At 44.2% G+C, this 17902-nt stretch overlaps 1 protein-coding gene across 2 annotated transcripts; it reads right to left on the reverse strand.

The window, feature by feature from the left end:
• Positions 1–10033: 10033 nt before the first annotated feature.
• LOC140722867 (uncharacterized) lies at positions 10034–17665 on the reverse strand. Of its 2 annotated transcripts, none has more exons than XM_073037506.1 (2): positions 17392–17665; positions 10034–11687 (listed from the first exon to the last, which is right to left on the reverse strand). In XM_073037506.1, the coding sequence occupies exon 2, from the start codon at positions 11352–11354 to the stop codon at positions 10233–10235; it is 1122 nt and encodes a 373-aa protein (XP_072893607.1). In that variant the 5' UTR covers positions 11355–11687; positions 17392–17665; the 3' UTR covers positions 10034–10232. The 2 variants fall into 2 exon arrangements, 1 of the variants encoding a protein (XP_072893607.1); XR_012097763.1 differs by lacking the exon at positions 10034–11687 and adding an exon at positions 15466–15559.
• Between the last annotated feature and the right edge of the window lie 237 nt (positions 17666–17902).

The following is a 17902-nucleotide window of genomic DNA, read 5'->3' on the forward strand; positions in this document are numbered from 1 at the left end:
GTTTCCCAGATATTTATATGTTTAGTGAAATAACAAGCTGGTCGTGGGGTTGTGTGGCTCTGTTGGTGAAATATTAAATAAAATCATTAAATAAGAGATGGCATAGGGTTGGGCGGTGTAGAATCTGTGGGTAGAATTAAGGAACAGCAAATGTACAAAAAAATCCCTGATGGGAATTGTATAGTGACCCCAAAACAGTAGTAAGTAAGTAGTCCACAAATTACAATGAGAGATAGAAAATGCGTACCAAAGGGCAATGTTACAATAGTCATGGGGGATTGTCATGCAGGAGATTAGGAAAATCAGGATGGTGTTGGTCTCAAGAGGAGGAATTCCTAGAATGCCTACACGATGCTTTTTTTTAGAGCAGCTCGTGGTTGAGCCCACTCGGGGATCAGCTATTCTGGATTGGGTGCTGTAATGAATTGGAATTAATTTGGTCACTTGAGTTCAAAGAACCCTTCGGGACAAGTGATCTTAATCTGATGAAATTCACCCCGACATTAGAGAAGGAGAAACTAAAGACAGATGTGGAATAAAGAATTAGAGAGGCATGAGAGAACAAATTGTCAAAATTGATTTGAAAAGAACACGGGCAGGAATGAAAACAGAGCAACAATGGCTGGAATTTCTAGAAGCAATTCAGAAGTCACAGAGTGGAAGTGGTATTCTAAAGGTAAGCTGACAAAACCGTGGCTGATAAGAGAAACCAAAGACACCATATAAAACAAAGAGAGGGCACAGAACAAAAACTACTAGAAGTTGGAGGATTGGGAAGCTTTTAAAAGCAAACAGAATGCAACTAAAATCATTAAGAAGGATAAGATGGAATACTTCGGTGAGCTAGCCAGTAATATTAAAGAGGATACTATTTTTAATTCAGGCACATATAGTGTAAAAGAGAGACAGAGGCGAATATCAAACCAATGGAAAATGATGCTGGAGAGGTATTAATGGGGTGAGGGTGAAAGGTGATGGCTGACGTACTGAATCAGTATCGTACATCACTCTTATTTGTAGAAGACACTGGCAGGAATATGGAAGTCCCAGATGTCAGTGGTCAGAATGTGTAAAGTTACATTACTCGGGAGAAAGTAGAAAGAAAGGTGGGCAGTATTTTTTTTTACTGGAAGGAGAAATCGATATTCATGCCTTCAGGTTGGAGCTATGCAGTTGGAATATGATGTGTTTCTCTTCAACCCTGAGGCTGTCAAGTGGAGCAACTCCAGCTATTGCTATTCTGCCATCATCCCTGCTAGTGTCCCCTTCAATCAACTTTAGTAATCTCCTCTCCCGTGCCTCCGTAGTTCCACTCACCCTACTAATAATGATGCATCTTGTTGTACCTTTCCCCTCTCAAAGTGCAGGGTGAATTGCAACATGTTATGATCACAGCGTCAACATGGTTCCTTTACCATAAGCTCCCTAATCAAATTTGGTTCTTTGGACAACACCCAATCCAGAATCAACATTTCTCAAGAGGGCACAATTACAAGCTATTCTAAAAGCATCTCATTAGTATTTTCCAAATGCCCTCTCTTGAGATCAAACACCAACCTAATTTTCATAATCTACCTCCTCCCATCCCACTCATGGACTATTCATCTCACTCTCATTAGTGGGTAGATGCGCAGTATCCTCACCAGGACTACCAGCCTCTGAGACAGCTACTTTTCCCAAGCAGTAAAGCTAATAAATATCTCTACCCTCTAACCCACCCTTCCACAACACCAAACACCTCGACTTTAACATTTCCTGTCTGTCATCTTATATGCAGGAGTCCTATGCCGAGCGTCACTTTATGAACATACAATCAGTCCGTGCACAGTATATAAGCTGTGGATATATGTTGTTACTATTGTGTTTTTGTGCTGTATTGGAGCCGGAGTAATAATTATTTCGACATCATTTACATGTGTCTGCTGGAAATGGAATTAAACAACCCTGAATCTTGAATTAATATTTCAGCAGGCTGCAGCGTCACATTTCTGTCTCTCAGCGTTAATGCGGCAGAGCGCCACCTGGTGACAATGGAGTCCACAAATCTGGCGATCCTGTTATTGTGGCAAATCACCACCAAGTGGCAGTTTTGTCCACAAAAGCGAGAGGTTTACAACGGGAAGAAAGAGTGCAGGGGCTGCAAGTCGATGAAGTTCCAGACTTGCCCCTAACCACTCTCCTCACCACGAGTCAGAGTCCCAAACAGTCCTTCCATATGAGGCAACTTTTCAGCATCGTGACTGTTGGGGTCATCTACTGTTTCCAGTTTTCCAGGTGTGGCCTCCTCGACATTAGTGAGACCCGATGTAGTCTCTGCATTCTGCACTCTGTCCCGATGAGATTCTGCAGATGTTGGAGATGCAGAGTAACAGACAAAAAATGTTGGAGGAAGTCAGGAGGTCAGGTAGCTTCTATAGAAGGGGTAAAGCAAAACAGAGATTTCCTGCCGGGACCCTTCATCAGGACTGGAAGTCGGGAGAAGCCGGAATAAGATGGTGCGGGGAGTGGAAAGTGTCCAAGCTGGTAGGTGATAGGTGAAGCCAGATAAGAGTGAAGGTGAGTGGGTGGGGGAGGTGGGAGATGAAGTGAGACGCTGTGAGGTGGTTGGTGGAAAATGCACAGGGCTGAAAAGGAGGAATCTGATAGGACAGGAGAGCAGACAACGGGGAAGTAAAGGGGAACCAGAGGGAGACGATCCGCAGTGGAGAAGAGAGAAGTGAGGAGACAGAATGGAGGAGACTGGCGTGTGGGTTGATGAAATGAAAAGGTGGAGATAGAAGTTAAAGGTATCGATGCTCATGCTACCCGGATGTAATATGAGGTGTTGCTCCTCCAACCTGAGAGTGCACTCATCGTGTTAGTTAAATAATGAAACAGAAGGGAGAGTGGATTCATAATTTTCCCCTGGGATCCCTATTAAATCAATCCCCCCTCACCTTAAAACCGGTGCTCTCTGGTTGTTGATTCTACAAAAATGGGGGTGAAGAAAAATAAACAGAAAAACATATAAAACCTACAGCACAATACAGGCCCTTTAGCCCACAAAGTTGTGCTGAGCATGTCCCTACCTTATAAATTACTGGGGTTACCCATAGCCCTCTATTTTTCTAAGCTCCATGCACCTATCCAGGAGGCTGTTAAAAGACCCTATCGTTTCCCCCTGCACGAACACTGCCGGAGCCCATTCCATGCACTTATCACTCGCTGTGTAAAAACGTACCCCGACATCTCCTCTGTACCTATTTCCAAACACCTTAAAACTGTGCCCACTGTGGCAGCCATTTTAGCCCTTGGAACAAACCGCTGACTATCCACACGATCAATGCCTCTGATCATCTTATACACCTCTATCAGGTCACCTCTCATCCTCAGTCGCTACAAGGAGACAAGGCTGAGTTCTCTCAACTGCGCACATTCCCCATTTCTGTACACTTATCGTTTGGAACACCTGCATAATGTCACCTCAATCTCCAGCACTTCAAGGTGTGAAATCCCTACCTTCCCGACCTCTCTGCAGAACTCAGTCCCTCGAGTATCGGCAGCATTCTCGTAAATCTTTTCTGCCCTTATTCTAGCTTAGCGTTCTCTTTCCTATAGCAGAACGACCAAAACTGAATACAATAATCCAGGCATGGATACCCGAGCAATACCCTAATCCTAATGCAACCTCACTGGCCTCTTCTTCAGACCATGAGCCATGAGATATGAGACAGAGGCTGCTCAGCCAATCGAGTCTGCTCCGCCATTCCTTCCTGTCCAAATGATTACCTCTCGCAACCCCATTCTCCTGCCTTCTCCCCATAATCTTTGAACATCCCTTTAAAATACACTCAATGACTTGGCGTCTACGCTTGGGTAGCTTTTAAAATCTAGAACAGGCAACTAAAAAAACAAGCTATATGAAGGGGAAAGGTGAAATATGAGAGCAAACTAGACAATTCAATAAACCATTATAAAAATGCGAAAGGGAGGCGAGAGTTGATATTGGACCACTGGGAAATGATGCTCATCTGGTAGAAATGGGGAAGAGATGGTAGATGAACTTGGTAGGTATTTTGCATCAGTCTTCTCCGTGGAAGACAATGGTAGTGTGCCAGAAAGAGTGTCATTGCTATTACAAACGGAAATGTGTTAGGCAAACTCAGGTTCTTAAAGTGGGTAAGTCTCCTGGACCAGATGGACTACATCCCGGAGTCTTGAGAGAGGTTGCTGAAGAGATAACAGGCGCAGTGGTCATGACTTCTCAAGAATCACTGGATCCTGGCATGGTCCCGGAGGACCAGAAGAATGCAAAAGTCATTTTACTCTTTGAGAAGGGAGGAAGGCAAAAGAAAGCAACTTATAGTCCAGTTAGCTTAACCTCATAGTTTCTGCATAGGGAAATCTTGCCTGACAAATGTGTGAGATTTCTTCGAGGAAGTCATAAGCAGGATGGACAAACGAGAGGCAGTGGATATCATTTACTTGCATTTTCAGAAGGCATCTGATAAGGTGTCACACATGAGACTGCTTAGCAGGATAGAAATCCGAAGTAATACTGGCATGGACAGAGGAATGGCTGACAGCCAAGAGGCAGTGAGTGGGAATAAAAGGGGCCTTTTCTGTTTGGCCAGCAGTGATTAGTGGTCTTCAGGGGTCAGTATTCGGTCCGCTACTTTTCACATTATTTGTCAATGATTTGGATAATGGAACTGATGGCTTTGTGGCAAAGTTTGTGGATGATTCAAGGATTGGTGGAGGCGTTGGTAATGTTGAGGAAGCAATGCGATTGCAGCAGGACACAAACAATTTAAATAACGGGCAAAAAGTGGCTGATGTAATACAATATTTCGAAATGTACGATAATGCATTTTGGGAAAAGGAACAATGGTGAAACTGACTGGGAGAAACTTCAAAAACGGAAGTACAGAAGGAAATCTGAGTCTTCGGGCAAGACTCCCAGAAGGTTAATTTACAGGTTGAGCCTGTGGTAAAGAAGGCAAATGCAATGCTGGCATTTATTTAATGTGAAGTAGAATAGCTAAGCAAGGAGATGATACTGGTGTTTATAAGACACTACTTAAGCCGCACTTAGAATATTTGGGACCCATATCTCAGAAAAGGTGTGTTGTCGTTGGAAAAAGTCCAGAGGATGTTCAAGAAGATGATTCCGGGAATGAAGCGGTTAAGGCATGAGGAGCGTTTCCAGCCTTGGGCCTGTACTCCTGCACTGACATATGTTTAATAAATGTGGGTCGGGGGTGTTAAATCTCACGGAAAACCAACGAATGTGGAAAGGTCTGGATAGGGTGGATGAGGAAAGGACTTTTCGTATGGTGGGGGTAGCCATAATGGAGCGCACAACCTCAAAACTGAGGAGCGACCTTTTAGAGTAGTTAAAGAGGATTTTATGTAGTCAGAGAGCAGTGAATCTGTGGAATTCTCTGACACAGACGGCGGTGCGGGACAAGTCTGTGGGTACATTTCAGGCAGAAGCTAATAGTTTGCTGATCAGTCAGGGCATTACAGGATATGCCGAGGAGGCAGGTGCGTGGGGCTGAGTGAGAACTGGGATCAGCCATGATAGAATGGCGGAGCAGGCTTGATGGGGCTGAATGGCCTAATTCTTCTCCTATGTCAGATAGTCTTATACTGCGAGTGTCTGACACAGTGAAGACTGACACAAAATACTTATTACATTCGGCCGCTATTTCTTTGCTCTATTACTCACTGCTCTATCATCTTCCAGCGGTACAATATTAACTCTTGACTCTCTTTTACTCTTTATATATCTGAGCAACTTTTGATACTTGATATTATTGGCTCACTTACCTTAATTTATCATCTTGTCTCTCCTGTGTGTGTTTTTTGTTGTCTCCTGTTAATTATCTAAAAGCTTTCCAATCCTCTCACTTCCCACAGTTTTCTTGCTATATTACGTGACCCCGCTTTTGGTTTTATCCAAAACAGGAGAAAATCTGAGGATGCTAGGAATCCAAGCAACACAAACACAAAATGCTGGCGGAACCTAGGAGGCCAGGCAGCATATATGGGAAATAGTAAACAGTCGACGTTTCGGGCCGAGACCCTTCATCAGGACGGGGGGGCGGGGGGGAAGATGAGACGTCAGAGGAAGAAGTGTGGAAGTGAAGGGGTGGACGAAGTGGTCGGTGACAGGTGAAACCGCGAGAGGGGGAGTAGTGAAGTGTGAGGATGAGAGGGGTGGAAGAAGTGTGAGGGTGAAGGGGTGGAAGAAGTGGTCGGTGATAGGTAAAACTGCGAGAGGGGGAGTAGTGAAGGAAAAAACTTATTAGGATTTTATTTCCTTAACGATTCTTGAAAAAATCAATTGCTAATGCCTCCACATCTCCTCAGTCACCTCTTTCAGATTTCTGGGGTGTACACCATCTGGTCCAGGTGACCTATTTACCTTCAGACCCTCTCTGTTTCCGAAGAATCTTCTCTCGTGTAATGTAACTTTACACATTCTGAGCACTAACATCTGGGACTTCCATATTCCTGCTGGTGCCTTCGAGAGATAAGATTGACGTACAATACTTACTCAGTTCTTCTGCCATCACTTTGCACCACAACCCCATTATTACCTGTTCAGCATCATCTTTCAGTCCACCCCTTTTTCAGAGACTGGGATCCCTGGTTCAACCAGTAAGGATGTTGTGCATTTCAATGTGTTCTCCTCTCACTCCTCGATTCTCTAAATGAAAGGGTTATCATATTTGATCTTTCTTCATATGATGACCCCACCACTCCAGGGATCAGTCTGATGAATCTTCATTGCACTCTCTCTAACAAATACTCTCTAACCTCTTTGCTAATCTTCTAAGGAGTTAATTTCCATCTTCTGCAGTCCCGTGTTGTCCCGACCACTTCCGCCTCTCTTTTGCACTATATGTAGCTGAAGAAAAATTTGGTATCCTCTTTAATATTACTAGCTAGCACACCGATGTATTACATCTTTTCTTTCTTAATTATTTTAGTTACATTCTGTTTGTTTTTAAAAGCTTTCCAATCCTCTAACTTCCTAGTAATTTTTGCTCTATGCCCTCTCCTTGGGTTTTACGTTTTCTTTGGTTTCTCTTATCAGCCACGGTTTTGTCACCTTCCCTTTGGAATACTACTTCCTCGTTGTGATGTATATATCCTGTGCCTTCCGAATTGCTTCCAGAAATTCCAGCCATTGCTGCTCTGTTTTCATCCCTGCCCGTGTTCTTTTCAAATCAATTTTGACCAATTTTTCTCTCATGCCTCTCTAATTATTCCGCATCAGACTTTTGCTTCTCCTTCTCTAATGTCAGGGTGAATTTAATCGTATTAAGATCTCTTGTCCCTAAGGGTTCTTTGAAATTAAGTGACCTAATTGATTCCGGTTCGTTACATCACCCAATCCAGAATAGCTGATCCGCAAGTGGTCTCAATCATGAGCTGCTCTAAAAATGCATCTTGTAGGCATTCTAGGAATTCCTCCTCTTGAGACCAACACCATCCTGATTTTCCTAATCACTTGCATGGCAATCCCCCATGACTATTGTAACATTGCCCTGTTGGCACGCATTTTCTATCTCTCATTGTAATTTGTGGACCACATACTTACTACTGTTTGGAAATCTCTATACAATTCCCATCAAGGAGTTTTTTTTTACATTTGCTATTCCTTCATTCTACCCACTGATTCTACACGTTCAGACCCTATGCCGCCTCTTTCTAATTATTTTATTTAATATTTTACCAACAGAGCCACAAACCCCACTACCAGCTTGTTCTCTCAAGAAATATATAAGTATCTGGGAAGCAAGAGGGCCTGCAGATGCTAGAAATCTAGAGAACTACACACAAAGTGCTGAAGGAGCTCAGCATGTCAGGCAGCATCTATGGATGGGAATCAACATTTCGGGCCAAGATCCTTCCTCGGGACTCTTTTTATTGTAATTTATTTTTTTAATGATGTTCATCATCAACAAACATTTCCATAAGATGTATTTCAGGTACTTTACATATATATTTGCCACGAATCTCCACATAATATTCATCTGAGGTATACACTTATAGAAAAGAGAGGAAAGAAAGAACAAGCGAAAGGAGAAAACTATGTACAAGTAGGCAGTGATCCTTTTTACAATATTTTCATTCATTTGTGAGAATAAAATCAGGTCTATGAGGTGTTATGTTGGTAAACCATTTTTTCCAGTATGAATCAAATTGTTCCAACTTATGACTAACAGATGCTGTTATCTTCTCCATTTTGTAAATGTCCATTATAACTTCCATTCATGCGTTTAAGGTGGGGCTGTCCTGTGATAACAATTTCTTGGTAAAAAAAAATCTTTTTACCAGCAACCAGCAGAAAATTCATTAAATATTTATCTCTTTGTTAGCATTCTTGAGGTGTATACCCAAAATATATGGTCTTACTTTCTATGGGGACGTCACATTTAAAATGTCTTTCAGGGCAGTGTGTATCCCACTCCTATAGTCTTTGACAACAGGGCAATCCCAGAACATATGATAATGGTTTGCATTTTCATTTCCACAATTACTCCAGCAAACAGGAAGTTAACTATCATAATGGGATTTCTGAGAGGGTGTAATAAAATATCTTATCAAGGTTTTCCATCCAAACTCCGTCCATTTCTGTGAACTGGTACACCTCAATTGATAACTCCATAATATTGTCCATTCTTCCTCAGATATAAATATTCCTCATTCCTTGTCCCATTTTGTTTTAATGTACACGCTCGAAATTACTCTACTACCATTATCTGAATTATACTTTTCTTTTTTCTAAATAGCTCTATCAAACATGAATTTGCCTTGGTTCCATTTTTAACCCTCTTATTAACATAAGGTGGAGTGGCGGAGCAGACTCACCTATTTCTGCTCCTTTGTCTTGTGATCTTGTAATATTGCCCTTTTGGTACGCATTTTCTATCTCCCATTGTAATTTGTGGACCACATACTTACTACTGTTTGGAGGTCTCTATACAATTCCCATCAGGGGGTTTGTTTTTACATTTACTATCCCTTCATTCTACCCGCAGATTCTACCAACAAACAAACAAAGCAGTAAGTGCAGAAAATGCCAAGAGAAACCAAAGACAATCGAAGACATTCCAGGCTCCTGCAGCAGTTTAATTCAATCTGATTACTTACAAAAGTACAATCAAGTGGCAAATATCATTTACCAAAATCTTTAAAATACAAACTCATGAATGCCCTCTATCACTTCTTAAAGGCTCCATAAATTCAAGCCTGATCCGGTTTTAGAGTCCAAATATTACAAATTATATGATTATGAATACAATGTTTCAGATGGGACAATCCATAATAACCATCCGGATATAATACTACAAGATAAACAAGCAGGAACAACAACCTTAATAGATAAAACCATTCCCAACACACACATGTTCCACAACCAGTGGAGCACCTCACCACAGTTATTGTTTCTCTCATCAGTCAGACAAACAAAAGATTTTCTCTGTCAATCAGCTTCCAAATGTTGCTACTCTGTCATTCGTTGCCACGCCCCGCTGCTGCTTCCCTTCTCATCATCATACGTTCATAATCCAGAGCCCCAAACTCTGCCCTGTGCAGACACCCCTCGGGTTTCTGACCCTGCTTCGTTGAACATCCAACAGATGGTTTTCCATTCTGCTTTCAGTCTTTAAAGGACAGGGGTGTTTTCAACAACTTTTAGAAGCAGGAAAAATGACACATAATGTGGAAATGAGTCGTGAATAAGGAGGTTAACTACCAAAGTCATTCTTCCTCAGTCCAGAGATGAGAGGGGTGAAGAACATCTCAGACAGAACTGCAGTCAGCTCGTCTTCTTCAGTCAGCAGGGAATTCAAGGGAAGCCTCTTCACCCACAGAGTGGTGACTGGAACCCATCCCACAGGGAGAGAGAGAGAGTGGAACAACAGGGGAGGATTTAAAGGACTGTCCTGGAACAGAATCACTGGCAGGATCCAGCTAGCCTGAGTTGACTCTCTACTCTGCACTAGGCGTGTTATAAATTCACTAAGTACCAGAAACAGAGTTTAAAATATAACTAATTTATTTGTCTCAGATCCAGAATATTAAACTCCACTTGTCACAAGGTTAGATTACTGAGTGAATTCCTTCCCACATTCACAACGGATGAACGGCCTCTCCCCAGTGGAAACTCAATGATGCACATTTGGTGGAGATGGCTGAGAGAATCTCTCCCGAAAGTCTGAGCAGATGATCGGCCTCTACCCAGTGTGAACTCGCTGGTGTCTCAGTAGATTAGATGACCGCGCGAATCCCTTCCCACAGTCTGAGCAGGTGAACGGCCGTTCCCCACTGTGAACTCGCTGGTGTCTGTGTAGGTTAGATGACTGAGTGAATGTCTTCCCACAGACTGAGCAGCTGAATGGCCTTTCCCCGGAGTGAACTGACTGGTGTGTCTGTAGGTGAGATGCGAAAGTGAATCCTTTCCCGCAGACTGAGCAGGTGAACGGCCTCTCCCCAGTGTGAACTCGCTGGTGTCTTTGTAGGTCGAATGGCCGCGTGAATCCCTTCTCACAGACTGAGCAGGTGAACGGCCTCTCCCCAGTGTGAACTTGTTGGTGCTTCTGTAGGTCGTATGATCGATTGAATCCCTTCCCACAGTCGGAGCAGGAGAATCGCCTCTCCCCAGAGTGAACTACCCGGTGTCTCCTCAGGTAGGATGAATGAGTGAATCCCTTCCCACAGTCTGAGCAGGTGAAAGGCCTCTCCCCAGTGTGAACACTCTGATGAACCTTCAGATGAGATGATCGAGTGAATCGCTTCCCACAGTCTGAGCAGATGAAGGGCCGCTCCCCAGCGTGAACTGACTCGTGTGCTTTTAGGTTAGATAACTGAGTGAACCCCTTCCCACACAAAAAACAGATGTATGGTCTCTCCCCAGTGTGAAGTCTCCGATGTGCCTTCAGCTGAAAGGACCGAGTGTATCCCTTCCCACAGTCTGAGCAGGTGAACGGCTTCTCCCCAGTGTGGACTGACTGGTGTTTCAGTAGGTGAGATGATTTAGTGAATCCCTTCCCACAGTCTGAGCAGGTGAACGGTTTCTCCCCAGTGTGGACTGACTGGTGATTCAGTAAGTGAGATGATTTAGTGAATCCCTTCCCACAGTCTGAGCAGGTGAACGGCTTCTCCCCAGTGTGGACTGACTGGTGTTTCAGTAGGTGAGATGATTTAATGAATCCTTTCCCACAGTCTGAGCAGGTGAATTGCCCCTCCGCAGTGTGAACTGACTGGTGTTTCAGTAGGTGAGATGACTGAGTGAATCCCTTCCCACAGTCTGAGCAGGTGAATGGCCCCTCTCCAGTGTGAACTCGCTGATGTGCCATTACTTCAGATGACCTTCCCCACAAATTCAGCAGGTGACCGGCCTCTCCTTAGTGTAAACCGACTGGTGTGTCCGTAATTGGGATGACCGAGTGAATCCCTTCCCACAGTCTGAGCAGATGAACGGCCGCTTCCCGGTGTAAAATGACGGGTATGCCAGTAGGTCAAATGACCGAGCGAGTCCCTTCCCAGTCGAAACAGGTAGGATCGGGAAATGAGCAGGAAGGATGATTTTACGAATACCCCGTTCCACTTTTTAAATATCTGGGCAGACACAGCGAGACTGGCGTGTTGTGTTCGAGATTCCCGTAGACAAATTTCTTGTCGTGTTTAACCTGAAAAAAAAGCAAAATTAATCAGTGGGTGAAGGACAACATTTAAGATGAGATCACTTTGGTCGCCGAGGTGTGATCTGACATCACACTGTTACAGTGAAGGTCAACCCAAGTTGGAGAGAGAAATTACCTTCTAACTGGGCACAGTGCTGGGAAATGGAATGCCCATGAAATTCTCTGATGCTCCTCCTGCCTCTATAAGAATCGGTGCCGGTGAGTTATCAGGCGTAAGATTTTTACACAGAGAGTGGTCCGTGTGTGGAATGGGTTGCCGGCGACGGTGGTGGAGGCGGATACAATTGGGTCTTTAAGAGGATCCTGGGCAGGTATATGGAGCTCAGAAAATTAGAGGACTATGGCTACCCCTGGGTAATTTCTCAGGTAATAACATGTTCGGCACAGCTTTGTGGGCCGAAGGGCCTGTATTGTGCTGTTGGATTTTTTTTCCATGTTTCTGCTGTCTCCAACCTGTGACTTGGCTCAGTCTGGCTCTCGAATTGGTATTATTCCCCGTTTCCACTGAGCTGCATTTGTGCCTGTCCCCAGAGCAACAGAAACAATCTCACACAAGTAACCAATGTTGACTTTCTTTCATGTACTGTCAATTTAAAGTGCCACATTTTTAAAGCCATGTAAATATATCCTGCTGAGATGAATAGTTGTTCCACACAGCTGTTCAAAGGATTTAGAATGAATATTAGTATTATTTCAGGTTCTTGTAACAGTCATAGAAAGTACAAGATGGAAACAGGCTCGTTGGCCATCTGCCCACTCCCATATCGCTACCATCCAGGTACCTGTACAAACCTCCAACATGCTGAAATCGATCTCGCATGCATCACTTGCGCTGGCTGCTCATTCCACACTCGCACGATGACATGATGACGTTTCGCCTCATGTTGTCCTTAATATTTCACCTTTCACTCCTAACCCATGACGTTTGGTTGTGGTCCCACCCAATCTTAGTAGCAAAAGTCAGCTTGAATTTACACTATCTATGCCCTCATAATTTTGGTACACTTCCATCAAATCTCCCCTCAGTCTTCTGCGTTCCAAGGAATAAAGTCCAGTTCAAACTCTCCTTATAGCCCAAGACTTCCTGACCTGGCAACATCCTTGCGAATTTTCTCGGAACTCTTTCAACTTTTTTAAAATCTTTCCTGGGGATGGTGACCAAAGCTACACACAATACTCCAAATAAGGCCTCATCGTTGTCTTGTACAACGTCAACATCACATCCATCTCCTGTACTCAGTACTTCGGTTTATGAAGGCCTATGTGCCAAATTCTTTCTTTTTGTCCCTATCCAACTGTGACACATCTTTCAGTGAATTATAGACCTATAGTCCCATCCCTTTCTTCAACAACACTCCTCAGTGCCCTATCAGTCACTGTGTAAGACCTATCCTGGTAGATCCTACCAAAGTGTAATACCTCGAAATTGGCTGCATTAAATTCCATTTTCCATTCCTCACACCATTTCTCCACCTGGTCCGGTTCGCACTACAAGCCATGATAATCTTCTATCAGTCTGCTAAACCCCCAGTCTTGTTTTCATCCACAAATTAGCTGATACGGCGATCCATGTTATTACCCGGATTACTGATATAGATGACAAACAACAACAGATCCAGCACTGATCCCTGTGGCTCACCACTAGTCACATGCCCCCAGTCAGAGAGGCAATCATCTGCTAGCACATTCTGAATTCTGCCAGAGACAGTGTCTCATCCAATTTACTGTCTCATCTTGAATGCTGAGTGACTGAATCTTCTTGACCAACCTCCCATATGAGACTTCGTCAATTGCCTTGCTAAAGTTCATGTAGACAATATCCACTGGCTTGCCTTCACCCACTTTCCTGATAACTTCCTCGAGAAACTAGAGAGAAGATTGGTTAGACATGACCTACCATGCACAAACCCATGCCATCTATCCACGTAGATCCAAATACTTATATATTCTGTTTCTGCACAAATGTTCCAATAAGTTTCCCACTACTGATGTCAATTTCCTCGTTTATTTTTAGAACCTTTCTTGAACAGAGGAACAACATTGGCTGTCCTCCAATCCTCCAGTACCTCACCTGTCACTAAGGATGATTTAGATATCTGTGCTTAGGCCTCGACAATTTCTGCACTTATCTTATGCAGGGTCCTGGGGAACAACTTGCCAGGCCCTGGGGATTGATCCAGGCTAATTTTCCTTCAGACAGAAAACACCTCCACCTCTGTAATCTGTACAGGGTCCCTGAAGTTGATGCTGCCTTGCCTCACTTCTATAGACTCTGTGTCCATCTCCTGTGTAAATACAGATGCAAAACTACTATTTAAAACCACCCCCATCTATTTTGTCTCCCGTATAGATTACCATTCTGATCGTCCAGAGTAGGCATGTTTCTGTTCTGATCTTCTCCATGTTTCTGTGACAGAGAAGCTGGTCAGACTTGACTGGAAGGGGAATCTGGTAGGAGTGATGACAGAGCAGCAATGGCTGGAGTTTCTGGGAGCAACTTAGGAGGTGCGTGGTAGATACATCCCAAAGAAGTGGAAGCATTGGAAAGGCAGGAGGACACAACTGTGGTTGAAATGAGAAACCAAAGCCAGCATAAAAGCCAAAGAAAGGGCAAACAAACGAGCAAAACCCGTTGGGAAGCTTTTAGAAACCAACAGAAGACCACTAAAAAATGTCAACTGAGCTCACGGCGTGGAATGATGTAGTCATGTTGTCATGATGCAATGATGTAGTCATTAATGACTCTTGGCTGCACCCAACAGTCTGAGGCATTTAGAGGAACAAAATATCCGGGGCCTCAATATTTCTTGAAAACCAAGGTAACCTGCACCAGTTCCCTTTCAACTTTTATTTAGGCAAGCATATACAAACTAGGCATCCTCAATATTTCACTTCTGAAGGCCTCCCACTTACCAAGTATTCCTTTGCCAAAAATCATTCTGTCCCAATCCACACTTGTCAAATCCTTAAAATTGAGCTTTCTGCAATTTGGAATCTCAAGAGAGGTCCAGGCCTCTGTCTTTCCGTATTTACTTGGAATCTCATGGCATTATGATCACTAGACACAAAGTATTTCCATACACTAATTTATGTCTCTCGTCCTGGATCATTTCCTAACCTCTACGTCGAGAATTCTACGTACTGATTAAGGGAACTTTTGACGCCTCTACCCCATCTAGTCCTTTTACAGTATGGGAGTCCCAGTCAATATATGGAAAGTTAAATTCACTTACTAAATGAAAAATTGTTTCTTGGCATAGTCTGCGATCTCTCTATAAATAGGTTCCTCTAAATCCCTCAGACTGTTGGGTGAAACCAAATTCCAGTAATGGCTACAATATCATAATCCCATGCCCTGACGTCTGAACAACATCTGTCTTTTGTCAACAAAACAACCTCTCCCTCATTGTCACAAAACTAAGGAGCCGATTGTGGACTACAGGAGGAATGGAGACAGGCTCACCCCCTTTGACATCAGTGGATCTGGGGTTGAGAGGGTGAACAGCTTTATCAGTACTTCATCAGTACTGGAAAGAAAGGGGGAAGGGCCAGATGTTTGATTGATTAGGGAGAAGGGGGTTGTGGTCCTGTGGGACTTGGTTCTGTGTGTCAGCTGCTCCCTATCCGCGCAAACTCCAATTTACCCAACAACTCACTCTCGTTTGGGTATGATCAAAGTCGCTTTCATATTTCACTCAACCCTTTGCCCTGCGGGGAAACAGATAAAACTTATAACCTGATATAGGAGACACCACTTGCCTCTGATGCTGTAACCGGATGGCGTTCGGTGTGGTCCCGGGTAACCTCACCCTGACTTCCCGGGTGGGCGGCAGTGGATCTGGACCAGGGTGCGTAACCTGCGCGGAGAGTTCAGTCTGAGATGAGGCAGAAATTGACACTTTTCGGCACCAATGGAGCTAAATAACTCGTACATCTCCTGACGACGGTTGTCTGGCATATGACGGGCACACAAGGTTCCCCAAATCGTCTCAGTGTGAGCCCCGCACCTTAATTATAAATTAACTTATTTAAATTCCAGCTTTGTGTGTTGATCATTTATCAGCAGGGGGAAATAATCAACGCACAAAACTGGAAATTAAAAAATTAATCGATTTATATTTGTTTCCAGTTCAACCTTATAATAAAATCATATCCCTCTTCACATGCTGTCATTATAATTAATTGCACTGAATAAATTGTCGGAGCTTCTCGTGTTAACATACCAATACGTAGAACTGGACCACACGGCCGCTCGAATGTGCTGCTGCAGATCATGAAGCCATGTCATATCTGATCTAAAATGTCATTACGCATTCTCCCCCCCCCCCCCACCCCTGTCCATCCCTGAAACACTTCAAACCCGCTGCTTATCAACAATATCGGCCGTAAACTGTGTCAAAGACTTTGCTCCCACTGGTCATTGAGGAGAAGAGTTCAGAACTCTCCCAATCGGCACAGGAACAATCCATATATTCGTCTGAAATAAGACATTCTGAAAACGATGCAGGTGTTTTGCTGTACGGATCTCGTATCTTTGCTTTGAAACAGGCGATCATTGTTCTACAGCTGTTCTTAATCTTTACTTAACTTGTGGAAAATGGCAATTGTGCAAACAGGTAATAGTCGGAAGACAAAAAGCACCACAGACAAAAGTTGCTTAAAATATCTCCTTGACCGCTGATCCGATGCACAGAGGACTGGCTAATTGGAAATAAAGATCCGAAATAAATATCAGAAGCTGAATTATTCTCACCGTAATTCCCCAAGAATATTCTGTGAGTGTGGATACCGTGTGTCGTTTCTGACAAATAGCCCCGCCCACTGCCCCACACGGATCTCTCGTAACCATGGCAACACACAATACTGGAGGAACTCAGCAGGTCAGGCAGCATCTATGGATGGGTGTAAATAGTCGACGTTACGGACCGAGTCCCTTCATTAGGACTGGAATGGAAAGGGCAAGCGGCCAAATGACTGACTGATTGGGAAGGTGCGGCTTGTTCTGTGAGACTCGGAGCCCAGTGTCTGCGTGCAAGTATTTGCCTGCTCGTACACGTTCCTCAGAACAGGGAGCGGCCGCTCTGCAGAAACTAAATCCAACCGGTTGGATAAAACACTGCCCTTCAAATCTGAAGGAAGTTTAACCCTTTCTGCTACAGAAAGAGATAGTCCCAATGACGTGCTGCACAGAACATCACGTGTGGTCTCGATCCCACAACGTTACCAGTTACTTTGCAGCGAGTTTCCAGCATTTTGCTTTTAATCTCAGACTCGCTTCATCTGGAGATGTGCTAAAATAATTTTCAGGCTTTCTTCAAATAAATCGAACCGAGGCATTCCCAAAAGCGACATTCTGTAATATAACTGGGATCTCGTCCTGTTATTCTAAGTAGTTGTGTTTTAATGAGGGAGAGAGAGACCGGTGATGAGTCACTACCCCCTGGGATTTCACATGCCACTAGCGGGGTGAAAGATGCCTTCAGTTCCCACTCATTAGAAACCACACTGGAGAGTATTTCTGGTTGAAGGCAACGGCATCGTTTCTGTTAATCCATTTGGACAATGATTGTCTCGTTAACATGAACATGTCAGGACTCCCTTCTCCCACTAAATTCACTCCTGATTCCGATCAAAGCCGAGCCTCGCTGTAAACGCTGAATATTTGTACAGAATCATAGACAACACTTACCTCTGATGTTGTAACCGGATGGCGTTCAGTGTGCTCCCGGGAAATCACAGTCTGACTTCCCCGGTGACCGACAATGTCCCTGCACCGGTGTGTTCACCCTGTACGGAGAGATGAGTCCGAGCTGCTGCTCCCGAGGCCACTCGGCTGTGATGTGTCCGTCGCTCATTACAGATGGACAGGGCCGGGTGAGCCGGGGTAGAGCGCGACTGCCGCAGTCCGGGTCACACTAACTCTCACCGGCTCAGGACGTGTCTGACAGCGGGAGGAGGCAGGAGTGGGATCAATGTCGCAACCCTAAAGAGGAAAACAAACAGGCTGCGTTAACCTTTCTGTCCGGATTTCCGTGTGGATCTCTCCTTTTTCTTTCATCGCAACCAGTGGGGCGGAGTTTCTCTGTGTAACTCAGCGAGTCCCAGGCTGCGAATTTGATGCTGCCCGGGTTCTGGGAGGATCTGAGCTCCGCCCCGTGTGTAAATAGGACTGCCTGGCGTAGGTATAGTTTCAGCTCAAA

Source organism: Hemitrygon akajei, unplaced genomic scaffold, assembly GCF_048418815.1.
Source record: "Hemitrygon akajei unplaced genomic scaffold, sHemAka1.3 Scf000092, whole genome shotgun sequence".
In the NCBI taxonomy this organism is placed as follows: Eukaryota; Metazoa; Chordata; class Chondrichthyes; order Myliobatiformes; family Dasyatidae; genus Hemitrygon; species Hemitrygon akajei.